Source organism: Lissotriton helveticus, chromosome 1_1 (assembly GCF_964261635.1).
Source record: "Lissotriton helveticus chromosome 1_1, aLisHel1.1, whole genome shotgun sequence".
Taxonomy (NCBI): domain Eukaryota; kingdom Metazoa; phylum Chordata; class Amphibia; order Caudata; family Salamandridae; genus Lissotriton; species Lissotriton helveticus.
The window spans coordinates 507,930,741-507,945,986 of NC_136057.1; the positions used below are offsets into that span (position 1 = coordinate 507,930,741).

The following is a 15,246-nucleotide window of genomic DNA, read 5'->3' on the forward strand; positions in this document are numbered from 1 at the left end:
ACTTCCGGTGGATGCAGCTGGTCTGGTGTTTGGGACCGGGGCGTGAACTAGTGGGCCTCCCATGTTAACTGTGGACAGCCGGCTTTGCTGAGAGCTGTGTAGGAGCGAGTAGAACATCCACTGCCTGACATATCTTGCTGAGGAGGAGGCTGGGAACCTTAGCCCCTCCACAAGAGACTATTGCGCACTGGTGGCACGACTGGGAGACAGAGGCGTCACATGCTGGAGGCCGTCGCGGCTGACTCCACAGCAGTGATGAACACTATCACGAGCGGCGTGGTTTAATCGAAGTGACTGGCTCTTAGGGGCAGTGATATCGACTCGGCGACGCCAGGGGTACTGCAAGCTGGCTTGATCACTTCCATTGGCTGGTTGAGGCTGTCCCTACGGAGCTGCCCTTTGCCCTCACCCAGAAGACCATCTGGTGTTAAGCAGATATGATGACTGGGGGAAAGGGTTCCAAGGCCAACTCCCAGAAACAGCTGGCAAAATTTCTTGGTCTAAAACCGGGGAAAGAGGTGGATCGCCGCAATCATAGAAGGAAGGTGGGGCGGCTGCCCCACACTAGGCCTGGAACCAACTCTTCATGATGTCATGGCAGCAATTGGTGGAGTGCGCGCTTCGGTGGACTCTGTCACCGTAGAGGTCTCGCTAATCAGAGCTGACTTCAGGAAAATGGATGAGAAGGTCAAAGACCTCAAGATAGATACCAGCGCCCTGCAGACAGACACATCGGAACTCCCAAAGCTAGAAATGCAGAAGTAACAGGAGAGAATGTCGCAACAACTTGATGATTATGAAGGCTGTGCCCGCCGCCATAACATTGGTATTTGAGAGAATGGAGGGGCCGGCTGCTGACCTATATGTGTAGGATCTCATCACTAAACTCCTTAACCCTAAGACTTTGTCCAGCTATTTCTCTATTGAAAGAGCCCACAGGGTACCAGGTGGTAGACCAAAACCAGGTACACCCCGAGGCCCCTTATTGCTCGGGTATTCAACTATCGGGACCGGGACTTTATCCTCCAGACTGCACGCTCCAATCCTCCCTTGAAGATGGATAACTATGAGGTGGCGTTCTTTCGAGATTTTACGGCCAAGGTTCAGGCGCAGCGCTGCAGCTTTCAGGCAGTGAAGAAGGAACTGAGAGATCTGGAGGTGCAGTATGCAAAGCTCTTCCCTGCGCGATTACGAGTGGAGTCCAACGGCAAGTCATGGTTCTTTGATTTACCGGAGGCAGTATGGGAGTGGATGGAGGGCTGGAGCACGGTAGGAAGCCAAAGGAGAGATTGCCGTGGTAGACCCAGCCAGCACAGTGGTACCCGCACGGAGGTGGTGAACAATGGCTCAGTTGAGGAAGACAGTCAGCGGAAGGAGCAGGACTGAGGGTCCTGGCTGCGTGGACGAAGGACTCAAATCCAGCTGAAAGCGCAAGTAGGGGGGTGAGGAGGGGGTGTAGAAGGGTCCATTGTTAGGAGACTTTCTTACACTTAAGGACCTAATGATATGATACATACTGATAGGTCTCATTGATGTGATGTGGAAAGGTATAGATACAGTTAAGTATGGATGGCTAAACTACAAGTCATTTGTGATGTGTACCTGTGGGGAGGAGGGTTAGTTCACCCCGTGCATCTGAAGCATTTCTGGGGGCTGGGGGGTGGGGGGGGAATTTTCTAACGTTTGGGTGTGGGTAGTTCTAAATCCACTGGTAGGGGGAGGGTGTTTTGTAGTTCCTTATTGTTTTCTTGTTCAACAATGTGGTTGTGAGATCGTCAGACATGTGATGGATATGCTGACAGGTAGATGCTCTTGCAACGAGTTAAACTGTGACTGTAAGGTTTCACTATGCAATGAGTTCTATGCTTCAAAAGAGATCAACATAAGTAGGTAACTGTTGCTTTCAACTGCAGGCTGTGTCCGGATATACTTGCCGTACTGTTGACCTGTTAGAAAGTAGATACTACTGGGCTATTGGATGGGGGGGGGGGTAACAAGGAAGTAGTGCTCACTGTCCTGTCTTGGAATGTAAACGGCCTAGCTGACAAAATTAAGAGAGGGATTGCCCAACAGTATCTGAAGAGGCAATCCCCGGATCTTGTTCTGCTGCGAGCAACCCACTTAGTGGGCAACAAAAGTAAAGTGCTTACCAGGTTGGAATACCAGCTCCTGGTGCATGCAGACTATACTACTGGCTCTAGGGGAATGTGCATTCTGATTCAAAAGGGCACACCCTTGATAGTACAGAAGACATGGACAGACCCAGGTGGACAGTTTGCTGTGGCCGAAGCCCGAGGGGAGGGCTCTCAATGTAGTTTAGGTTTATCTGCCACCGGCGCTGGGTAGAGACGCTTTGGCAGATCTGGGCAAAGTTTTGACTAGGCTCCCAGACGGTACATTGATAATGGGTGGAGACTACAAAATGACTATGGATGATATGGTCGATAGGTACCCGCAAAGACAGGGGGCCAGACCAAACGGACTTATGGCAGAATTTACCGCTGCAATGGGCCTCTCAGATGTCGGGAGGGAGCTCCAAGCACCAGATTCCAATTATACATAATTTTCCAGTGTGCATGGTAGTCTTTCCTGAATTGATTATTTTCTAATCTATACGCCCTCCATAGGTAACTTATTGCACTCCGACGCCAGATTTTGGTCCAACTGGAGGAGGAGCTTCGGGGACTTGAGGCAGAACACGCACGCACTCCCTCTGAGGATACACTCCACAGTCTGACATTGACATAAGATGAGTACAGGCTTAAGACGCGTGAGCACATGATGGCCAAACATAGTGCTACCCAAACATAGTGCTACCCAATATAGGTTGTACGAGTTGAGAGATAGGGCGGGGAAGACTTTAGCCTGGTTGGAAAGGAGGGCACAGGGTACGAGGTGGGTGCCCCGAATAAAGATACCTAGTGGGGAGGTCCTCCATCACCCCAGGGACATCGCAGAAGCATTCGCAAGGCACTTCGAAGGAGTTTACTTCCCCCTCCATTACGTATACAGCAGAGGACTCACACCAGCTTTTAGCGGATAGTGATGTGCCAACTCTCTCGGAGCTCGATAGGGATGTGTCGGGTAAAGATCTGACCAATGAGGAAATCCAGAAAGCTATTGGCCAAATTAAATCTGGGAAGGCGATGGGGCCAAATGGCACCCCCATTGAATTCCTTAAGGTTATGGCCCCTCCGGTTGTCCCACACTTGCAGGAAATTTATGAGGAGAGTTGGGAGAAGGGAGTTTTACCAGCTCGTACAGACCAATCTCACTGATAAATGTGGAAGCAAAGATCTTAGCAAAAGTCCTTGCTACGCGGCTTGGGATAGTAATTTTCTCCCTGGTCCACCCAGAGCAATCTGGATTCATGCCTGGTAGAAATACGGCACGTAACATACGCCAGCTACACAATGTGATGGCGCGTAGGGATTTTCTGAGTGAAGATGCGGTTCTATTGTTCCTGGATGCCTCCATGGCTTTCCATTTGATAGAATGCCATATCTTTAAGTTCTCGTGAGGGTAGGGATAGGCCCTAAATTTATAAAATGGGTGACGTTCTATATACTGACATCCAGGGGCAGGTGAGAGTTAACAACTATACTTCCCGTAAATTCACACTACGGAGAGGCACCAGACAGGGGTGTCCGCTGTCCCGATGCTGTTTCTCCCTTATGCTGGAGCCCCTCGCGACTTGAATCCGCCGTGACGTGATGGTGCGGGCTTTTCTGTGGTCCTTGGAGCGTGAGGACAGAATATCCCTATATGCCGATGACATACTGCTCTACCTTGCCCCCCGTATATGTCTATACACACTGTCCTCCATATTTTCACAAACTATGAGAAGTATTCAGGCTATGCAATTAACTGGAGTAAATCTGTGTTTGTGCTACATGGACAAACTCCCCGTCTCCCAAGAGATTGTGCGTTAATGAATGGTAGCAGTAGAAGGCTTTAAGTATCTGGGAGTCTTTATCACGTCTCTTCTGCAGTCGCAATTTGGCACCCCCACTGGCTAGATTAAGAACGGGTGTAAAACACTGGCGGTCGCTGCCTCGGTCTTTGGTAGGCCGCGCTGCTCTTTTTAAAATGTTGGCACTCCCGCGATTTTTATATATACTCCAGAACTGCCCGCATAGGATCCCAGACACATACTTTGTTACGGTTGAGGGGGAGGTACGTACACTGTTATGGGATGGCAGAGCCCCTAGGATTGCACTTTAACAACTAACGAAGGGATGGTATGTCTGGTATAGCGTTGCCAGACATTAGGTTGTATTACTGGGCTTCTCAGCTGGTTGCCGTAAATTCCTGGATGTATTCTCTGCCGACGGACCCGGCCTACAGCCTAGACAGGTACCAGATGGATTGTTTGTGCTGTCTGGGTGCCCTGTATTACCACCCAAGCAAAAAAAGACTTATTGGCCCAACACTACACATGGTGCAAATTTGGCATCTGGCCATTTTGAGGTTGGGATGGGCTGATGTCCTCACTAAGGCGACGCCACTATGGTATGCGCAGAAATTGGGCATTCTGTGCTATCAACCATGATTTGAGAGGTGGGATGTAATGGGCATCTCGTCAGTGAAGGGTCTGGTTAAAAAGGGTGCAATACTCTAATTTGAGGATCTCCAGAAGAGCTACCAACTGGCTCCTGGGGAGGTTTTCAGATGCCTTCAAATTAGGCATGCCTTGATGTCTACCTTTCCGAGCTGCGAGGACATCGGACTCGTCGCCTCTGGAGGACCACTTGCTGGATGGGCCAAGGCAGTCTAAGGCGATCTCCCTAACTTATAATCCGCAAGATACATTTGGAAAGCTCAAGGAGCAATGAGAGAGAGACCTAGGGCCGATCGACTAGGAGGATTGACGACTGGCTCTTATGTCACCCAGGGAAGCGGCCATCACGCTCCGATTCAAACTAATACAACTCAGGATTTTGCACCGCTCCTACCTGATAGGAATCACGCTAGCCAAAATAGGGTCTAGGCAAGATGACTTATGTTTGAAGGGCTGCGGGCAGCGAGCTACCTTTTTATCACACACTGTGGGAATGGCCGCTGGTGTGGTATCTTTGGGAGAGGGCCACAAATCATATGCAGTCTGCACTAGGGAAGGCAGTGACCCTGACGCCCGACTCGGTTTGCTCAACATATGGGAGGACACAGACCTGACTGAAATCGAACAACAATTGGTGAAGTTGGGCTACACATTAGAAAAATGAGAACTCCCTAGGGGATGAAGGGGAATGGCACCTCCTACTGTGTCGGTGTGGCTGAAAGAGCTTGACCGGTGCATGATAGCGGAGAAAGAAGTCTTTATAACCAGGGGGTGCCCATAAAAATGGGATAAAAAATGGCAGAAGTGGAACGCTCACAGGGGGGAGATCTGTGTATCGCCTATGGTGGAACTTGACTTGCGAAGAAATATGGACAGAGATGCAACTGTTTAATGTTTTCCCAATTTCCATAGCATATGTGGTGGTTAATGTAACCTGCAGATATTATGTGTAAGAACTGTATATATGTCCGATATGTCTCACTATCAATAAAAACAACTTAAAAAAAATAAAAATTCTCCTTATGTCCTTCACTGGCTTGCCTCAAACCCCTCCATGGCTTCAGAAAATGGTTTGCTTTAACAATTATTTATAGTGACTCCTTAATTGACAAGGATGCATCACCAGCCTTGTGGACTGAAGCATTATCTGCCTCACTTACACCCTTTTTGATAGCTATCTTAGGTAAACACCTCTTATCAATCTAATCTGATTCTGTCATAGTAAGCCAAGAAGGCTTTTACACACTGTATCGTTTATCACCAAATTATCAGTAATTACTTTATTAATGAACATGTTGGCGAGAGACCTGCTATCAAGGAAGATTTCAGTTACCATGTACTTGCTGATTCCTTCGTTGTTCCTCATGATAACCAAGTTCAGCTTTGACTACAGTTTCACATTCTAGATGGCCAACTCTTACTTTCCACCTTCTCTTAACAACGTCTCCTTCTTGGCCCCTAGGTTTAGACTTTAAACATTACTCTTTCCTTTACTCCAGGATCTGCCATGAATTTGAGAAGGAATAGTTCCAAGGATGAGCAGATGTGTTTGATTACAAAGCTAAGAATTGTTTTTGTAATGAGTTTGGAAATGCTCTTTTGTAAGCTTTCTTGTTGGGTATGTTTGAGGTGCTTTAACATGACTGCAGTGCGTTTGGCTCTTCTAACTGAAAAATAATTAACTGATTTGGGGAAAGGAGTTTCTTGAGCTCTGAGGTGTGAAAACGTTCTAAATTGGTTCTTCAGAGATAACAGCGAGAGAGACTTTACTTGAAACATCAACTCCGTGCCTGAGTGCTTCTAAGGAACGTTTTATCCCATATAATTTCTTTACAGTGTGCCAAATGAGGCAGATGTTATTTAGGGGATGGGTAAGCATGCTGCTGTCCTACTCTGACAGAAGCTGGGGGAGTTGACTGTATGATGCAGTGGCGTAGGTTGGTGCATGGGATGATTGTCGAATTCTCTGGTTGTAGTGAGGCTTGTGGCTGCTGCTCCCTTCTGTTTCACCTGCCTCCAGGAGCCAACTGCTGGTCAGCCCTCTCCCTTACGACCTCCTTCCATCAATAGGATGTACTTTTATAACCTGGATGCAGGCTTAGATGCTGGTAGCTTCTATTGGCTGTGCTGTAGTATGTCTAATGTATTGTTGTCACTCCGCTTCACTTAATACTCTGGCCAGCAAATGTATATTTCTGCTCTGACCCAGCTCTACTAAACATGCCAGCAGTCCACTTCCTAAAGGACGTTATTAGATTATTGGATGAGTGAATGGCAGATGCTCATGGCAGCACTTGCAAAACACAGGAGTGATGGTGCATAGTAGGCTCTTAATTCGTATTAGCTGAAACTAATTTATAACTCCATCATCCCTGAACTTCGATTCCGTTCATCCTTACCACCCCTATTCAACCATCGAGATGTGTGCCTTTAAAATTGAAGTTTGCCTCTCCAGTTGAGCTAAGAGACCTGCAACTGTTGCATTTGTTCGCTTTAATACCCCTACAAAGAGGATTGTCAACCTGAATAATTTCAAAACAATTGAATCTATAAAATACTACAGACTTAGGGAGAATTGTAGTTACAGGTTACTTAATTTTCAATTAAACAAATCGTTTTTATAAAACCGTGCCTTTTTTATATAAGTGACTGCTTGTTTTTGCCACTCATTCTTTGCGTATCTGAAAGATCTATATTTTTCTGCAGACTTTAACTTTGCCATGTACCCACCGTCAATGATAGCTACTGGAAGTGTTGGTGCGGCAATCTGTGGGCTTCAGTTTGTTGATGAAGGAAGTGTATTGTCTGGCGATAGCCTTACAGAACTTCTGGCTAAGATCACAAACACAGAAGTGGTAAGTCTAGTGTGTTGTACTAGATCACTTTTGTCTTATTTGTGTAGTATTCCATTTTCTATTTCTTGGGTTTGAGGGAAAAATCATGAATAAAGAATTTGGTGATTTTTCTTTAGTTTGTCGGTTTACATTGGTACTTGATATTCAATTTTCACTTGAATAATGTTTCTGTTGAGTTTGCCAAACAAGTCTAATCTGCACTGTTTTAGTTATTGAGGCCACATTTGTAATAAAAGTAGTTGGTTTATTATGAATTATCTGTACGCTTCATTGGTAGTCAGTAATCATTACTTTTCATTTTAGGATTGTCTTAAAGCTTGCCAAGAACAAATTGAATCAGTTCTCCTAAACAATCTAAGACAACAGCAACAACAACAAAGCAATCCATCTAAGACAGTGGAAGAACTGGACCAGGCCAGCACACCAACGGATGTTAGGGACATCAACTTGTGAGGATGCTAGCACAAAATCATCCTCTTTATTTTTGAATGAAATCTTTTTTTATCTGCTCGCACATAGAACCTATTTAAAGCTATTTTAGGATAACATCTGAGTTATTAAATGCATTTGGTGTCTGATGTTCTACAGAAGGGAATCCCACAATATGTTTATTGCAGTCTGTATGCTTTAACGGCATTCACTCTTACTGATCTGTATACTCAAGCTAGCTAGATAAATTTAAACATTTTGTGGGATTACTTTAGTTTTGTGTAATGTTATGCATGTACCCATTTTTAATTTAAGAAAGTGATTTGGGTGCTTTCTTGTGTTGAATGCAAAGAAATGGAGGAATGGTCTGAGAGGGTAATAGTGAACAAGGACTCCTATTGAACCATTTTGGATGTGGACGCGACATGTTCTCTATTTACCTCTTACTTTGTTAGTGATTCTTGTTGGATCTTATAAAATAGGTTGTTTACTTGTGTGCCGTCAGTGGTAGCTGCTACCTAAGAATTGATTTTCTTTTAATTGTTACCAGTCTGAAACGTGCTTTCATCACTCCCACATATGTCCATATTGGTTCATTATAATTAATGCAGTACAATTGGCAAAATGGTATTCCTACATATCCAGGTGTGGACTGGCCCATCCTATGGAAAGAGTGTTCCGCATTTGGTGTAAAAGAAGTATTCAGCAACGATTCTTCCATAGATGCACATGTTTTTTGTGAGCTACTTCCTTCAAACATGATGTTGATTTGTGACGTGGAAAACTATTACATAGAAAAAGTAGCAACCACTCTGTAGGTTTAGGACCTCAAGTGTCCTAATATCACTGCCTGCCACCTTCCTCATTTCAGACCCCATTTTATGGTAACGGATTTTGATGTTAGGTGTATTGAAGACTATCATAGCAGACAACGTTCTTTGTCTAAGGATCTTTTTTTTCTTTTTACTTCAAGTTTTGCTCTCCTGAATCCTCTTTATTGAGAACTTCTTGTTCTTGGTTATTGCAGTATTTATGGTAAGGGATCTCTTCAGATGTTAGAGAATGCAACCATTCAAATGTTTTCAAGCTCTTCAAATAATATGTTATGGGTCAAAGAAGTTAAAGGCACGAGGAATGTCTGGGAAGGTATGTGGTAAGGAAATGTCTCCATTTCCTTTGTCAAATGTGACCTATTAAGATGTTTATGGTAGTGGTGAAATTGCCCATTCTCCTACCAGTTCTGTGAATTGTATTAAGAACAACTGCCCTGTCTAAGAAATGAGTCTGTATTCACTGCAGAGCTCCACAGTTTAATGCCAACTGCAAAATCTCTTAAAATATCCTTTTTAGTCATCCTTACAAGTTTCCGATAACCCAGCCTGCATTGAAACTTTCCTTGATAACCAAAGTCCCTTTGCTGATGGTTTCATGTTTGCCCCAAGAGCATGTTTGTTCAAATCATCCCTATGAGCCCGACCGGTTGTCAAGAACTGAACGCTTGGTTGTCTCAGTCACACAAAATGAACTCTGTCACATCTGACATCCAATCAGTTGATCGCGCCATTGTTAAATACACTATTCTCTAATTTATTTGTCAGAATAACCACAATAGGGTGATATTTTTCTATGCTAGATTTAGGATTCAATATTTGTCAGACAAGATCTGGCAATGATATTCTGGCATATTACATGCGGTTATTTATTTGGAAAAATCATTAAGCATTACATTCTGTGATAAGGTAGGTTGCTTTAAGTCCTGGATTGTATGGTTTGATGCATTTTTTGATTATTTTTTTTTCATCGCCCCCCTCGGATGAGGGTACCTAAATAATGTCAAACGTTTTTGCTAACAAAAGAAAAGCCAGAAATGGTAAAATATGCATAAAAACATTTCTTCTGGGTGGAGCAGGAATTATTTCGAAGTGTGGCTGTTTTCCTTTGTAAGAATTTGGGAGATACCACAAACTCCTAAATGTACCCTAAGTGATTGAAAGTAGGTAATAATCCAAAAATAAATTATGCTAATCCACATGGGTAGAACTGTGAGATTAATTCTACCCAAGACCCATGCACGCCTTTAGAAAAAACAAAAAGAATTATGACTGAGGGCTGGCCTCTATTCAGCCTCAGCATTGCAAAAGACAGGTATTTTTTCCTCTCCCCAGTAGCTGACTGGGTGATACCATAGCTGATTCACATGGTGCCTTAGCAACAGCCAATCTTTCGGCTTGTATCAACTTTGATATATTATTATGTCAATCTCCTGATAGAGCCACCTTTAGTTGGCATACGTTTGGTACCAAAATGTCTATTACAGGGTGTCGCACTTTTGGTTGGGGGGAGCCATCTGTACTGATTGAGCAGCGGTGTGACAGATCCCGCAAGCCTTAGTTATGTAAAGGTCAGTTTCTCAGACCTTCATAAATGAGGTCAGTTTTTATGAGATCTGTAACGAAGTCCACTCATTCAAGTTGAATCTGTTTTTACCTTTAGCGTTCTTTTTACATTACAAAAATCTATTATTAGGGCCCGATTTTTCTGCACTCTCTCTGAGGATCGTTCTTTGACTGACAACCCTATATACCCTCGTGGACCAAGATCGACATATACTACGTGAGCAATTAATCTGTGCGACTTTGTTGAAGTTGGAGACCTCTAAAATGATTTTGAGGAGTCCACAGTCTAATTATCAGTTTCCATCAATTAATGTCAATCAAAAAGGGAAACCCAGGACAAATTAGTTTCTGTTAAATACATGTATTATACCAGTTCACATGCAGTGATGTGTTAACAAATTGATTATGGTACCGACGACGCAGTACTCAAATCGAGAATTTATATTTACAACATATAAGATTGCAAGTCCTATTGGTCTTATGCGTAATTTTCAATGGTTCCCAAAAGGGTAGTGCAAGTTGATCCACAGTCCCTAGTTTTCAGGGTCTCTTAAGGACAAAGTCATCCGACCGATGCACCAAACTGGTGTGAATCTCAAAGGGGGGTAGTACTGTCCCCCAATTAACTCCAAGAAGTGAACAACCTTATTTTGACAGTATCTTCTATGGCTACTGTCGTGCTTCATACTCCTGAAGCATGTATTCAAGAGGTACCTCGTTCATCTATATTGTTTAGAATAGGTACTCCTCCGTGAGTAGTGAATACATCTGCTCTCACCTATGCTGCCATATTTACTCCGCGTGCAGAAAGGAAAATATGGCCAGTAAAGCATAATTATTTTTGAAGAACTGAGAAGCTGATGGCTTTATAGGAAGCATGTTGCTGAATACAATTACCAGTCATGGCTTTAGGTACCTTTTTTTCCAGAGGTCCTCCTTTCCCATCGAAGATTGGATTCTGGATTTTTGTGTATTGGCTAAGGAATGAGAGATGCAGGAGGAAAAACAATTTGGTTTTGAGTGGACTACTTGGTGGTTCTTTGGCATGTCCGGTCAGTGTTTGTTGGATGCATGTTTAATTCTAGGCTGTGTGTATTTGGTCTAGAAAATTGTAAAGCGAAGTAGGATGCCCCTACCATGTCTATCAAGGATTTTTGGAATCTTCCTCAATGAGTATTTCATTGATGAGCAGTACCTTTTTATTCAATATCATTTGTCATCCGTTTGTTAAAATACTGTAGATGGCACTTGTATCAAAGCTTCAATGTTGAGATTTCGCCCATAAAAATTGCAATGGTATGCTGTATTTGCAGCACATTTTCTCGGCACTGTCCTTATGAAAATTGTGGGGACACAAGCGTACAGATAAAACCTAAGCTTAAAGGGCCAAGGCTTTAAAACATTCACAAGTTTTTAGATGGGTAGGGCATCTTCTGAAAGTGTATGACAAAGTATTGTAGTGTTTAGCTCAGATGGCAGAGCTTTGGCTTTCATATACATGGATGCTTTATAATTTTTTACCCATTTAATTAGGTGACTTTGAGCCAGAACAACACCCATTTTACATTTTTGAAAACAGCTGTTCAATTTCAGAATAGTAATTTTTTTGAATGGACGGATTCTTATGTCGTATGTCTGTACGTGTTTTTGGTTTTTAAAAAATGTTATTAAGCTAATGGGTGCTCATCAGAGAGTGAGAAGAACAGAACTACTGTGCTGCTTTTTGCTTGAAGCTCTTCACTCTCAGTGTTTATCTTTTGAAGTCTTTGCAGGCATCACACATACATGAAATTCTTTACTTTAAGTTAAATACCAGTCGCACTTACTAGAAGATTGGCTACCCGACTGACAGGTTTTCAATAATTTTACATTGTGTTTCCAGAGAAATATCGAAAATAAATTATTTGATTAAAGTGTATTAAACAGTGCTTCGTAGAAAAAGAAATCTACTTCAGAGAAAAGAGTGCTTCTAAAAAGTGGACCATAATCAAACTTCAGAATGGACCTTATTATAACCCAGTACAGCTAAACAAAATTCGTTGCCAAAAAGCATACAAGTTAATTCTTTTAGCAGCTTGAAAAATACAATCTAAGTTTCCTTGTGGCACCGATCTTAGCTTTTGAAAATGCAGATGGTAATGATGCAATGAGGCTTCTGAATTTATTGCTCAGTGTTCTGGGAACTGGCCACACCCAACATTAAAGTCAATATTTATTGAAACTTCTAAACCATGAACTAACCAGTGCTTTTAAGCTACCATTTTGCAAATTGGACTGCCTCCATCACCAGCTTCTTCGAATGTATTTCATTCAGACATTTGAGGTGATGTTCTTTTGGAACATATAACTTTCTCTTCCTTGTCAATATCCAAAGTTATGTCTGATTAAGCGCAAACCAAAACAGTTATCTGTTATAATGAACCAAGAATCTCTCTTAAGCTTCCCAATACCAATGTTGCTGTTTTTATTATTCTTGATGAGCTGCTTTATTATAAACCATTTTATACATATAGCACTTTTCCAAAATGTATTATGGGATAAACGGACTGGTTTAGAACAGTTGTGGGGAGCAAAAATGTAATACTATGTTTTGCCAAATTTTGTAAACTTTGTTGTCCTTCCGTCGTGAAGAAATTACAGGTCTCCCTTCTTTGAACCTTATGCTGCCTGAAGTGGGACTCTTAGGAAGTAAAACAACTTTTAGTTTTGCATTACACATTAACTAGGAACATTATTAAACCATTCATAAATTCCCTCCCTTATGTGTTTTTTTAAATCAAGTCACTAGTTCTAATGCTCCATCAGCTCACATCGTGTTGGTTGTTCTGTTATCTTATGACTGGCACCCCTTTTTTGTATACAGAAGTACTATATTGGTGGATAACTTGTGCCAATATACTGCAATGATGTATTAATATAGACAACTTGGACAGGAAAGCCGAATCCTATTACTTAAAAAATTGTAGGACCGTCAGTAGGTAACGGTGAATTAAGAAACTGCAGTGAAAAATATTCGTGGTAATATTCTCTCCAGTCTGCCTTCTCAATTAAATTTCTAGGTATGGAATTTGGTGATCACTTTTATTATAGAAGTTCTATTTTACAGACACCACTGTGCCCATTTGCACAAACTTTTTTTCCGGAGACTGCCTAAGTATCAATGTAAGCCCATTCATTAAGCAATTCCAACAAACCGATTATAACAAACAGATGAACATGAACCTTTGTAAGGTAGGCTGTAGCAGTTAAACATACTTCGTCTTCCGATGGTTTACACAGGGAGGATTCTTTTACATCATCTAAGTATACTGAAATCATGTGAGAAGTGGTAATTGCTAAATAAAACCTCTTATATCAGACTTTGGTATCAGTATGCAGGAAGACCTTGAATTCCAGCATGGAGGAGGCAAGGCTTTTCTGTCAGCAAAAATAAGATGCTTCATTAACATCCTATTTCTTTTACAGAAATTGGAGGCAATGTTATTTATATGAAAATGTTGTTTAATGGATTCTTTCTAGAAGAAGTAAAATGATGCCTGCTTCCTTGCCTGAAGGAAAAGCAAAAACGCTGGCCTAGTCTGGGCGTCTTGAGGCTCAACCCACGGTAAAGTAGTGATTTACTGTTCGCTGTGACATTATCACCCTAAACTAAAACCTGCAGGCAAACATTTTCTGAGGTATGCAGTAGAAATCCAGCCTATCTACTCTGTGTACTCCCTTCTTGTGTCTACACAGCTCTCAGCACTGCCCCAAACGTTCATGACTTTGATTGCTACTTACCACAGCCATGAGGATCTGGTCTTCAAATCTCCCACACAGAATGTGTAATTAAGACGTCATTAATCTATCTTCATATAGTAATTTTTGTTGCAATTAAACGGACTGCTGCTCATTTTAGCCTTACCTAGCGAACAGTTTTCTGCAAATTTAAACACTGTATTGACTTTCCCACCTCTTACATAATGTTACTTCCTCTGTTCTCATCTGAGGCCAAGGACTATTAGATTAATATAGTTTAGGTCATTTTAAAATAAGGGACCCTGAAGTTGTTGGAATTTCTGTTGTTGGGATTTCTCCTTTCCATTACTTTTTTTTAATATTAGCAAACCAGCTGGTTTCAACCCGCAGAGATTATTCAAACAGTGGTTTTAAAATTAGTGTACAATTTACATTCAGATGGGTGCTCTCACACAGCTTTGTTTCCGTTCTATATGACATCTTTCAACACTGCAACATATAAATTGTAAGGCTGTTTTATGACTCAAGCACAGTAAACTTCAGACCTATGTCAGCAATAAAATGAATTCGGAGTACGGCAAGAGCACTTTGTGTAGTGCTTAGAAACATCATTTTTAAAGACTTCTAGTACCTGTTCATATTTGATTCCTTGAACGGATACTGGATAGCATTCTAGCTTGCCCAAGACAGATACCCCTACCAAGTTTAGTAAAACTCTGGTTTTAGACCAGTGGGCGAGCAGCCGAGCACAAACATATATTGGAGCAATAATGCTTTATAAATATTTAAGATAAGCAGGATCCGTGCCCTCTGGGGCGTTGCACCACTTAAAATTTTACTTGAGCCGTCCGAGGATGCTAGTGAATAAAGGAAGTTTCGCTAAAAGTAAGATCCAGGAATTTCAATGAGCAAATATGCTGAACTAATGGCTATGTAATTCCCTGCAGTCCATTCAAAGCTGGGCATCACCCGCTGGGATGCTTCTCAATGTTTAGGATGGATAGGATATTTGGCTGGATGAAAAATGGATCAAAGAAGCAAGTCTGAGAATGAGTATATTGGAAAGCTGAAACTGAAGTCTTAAACACCTCCAAATATTTTTGACTAATTGACCGATCTTTTTCCATTCCATCGTTCAAAGCTCTTACTGCCTTTGAAGACCTCTATATCTCCTACTCTTTCCAAAGCACACCTGATCTGTTCTGCCAGAAGCACTAACTTTTTTGGCAGAGTTCAGAATTCACATGCTTACAAATATTTCATCATT

The 15,246-nt window shown here is 42.2% G+C and overlaps 1 protein-coding gene across 2 annotated transcripts in view; it reads left to right on the top strand.

The window, feature by feature from the left end:
• CCND2 (cyclin D2) overlaps nucleotides 1–12,995 on the top strand; it is a 43,689-nt gene extending 30,694 nt beyond the window's left edge. The window contains exons 4-5 of one of the 2 annotated variants that reach the window (XM_078673960.1): nucleotides 7,268–7,416; nucleotides 7,720–12,995. In XM_078673960.1, coding sequence (XP_078530086.1) covers nucleotides 7,268–7,416; nucleotides 7,720–7,869 — 299 coding nt within the window. In that variant the 3' untranslated portion in view covers nucleotides 7,870–12,995. The remainder of the gene's footprint in view (nucleotides 1–7,267; nucleotides 7,417–7,719) is intronic. The other variant, XM_078673961.1, reaches the window with a different exon arrangement.
• The last annotated feature ends 2,251 nt before the right edge of the window (nucleotides 12,996–15,246 follow it).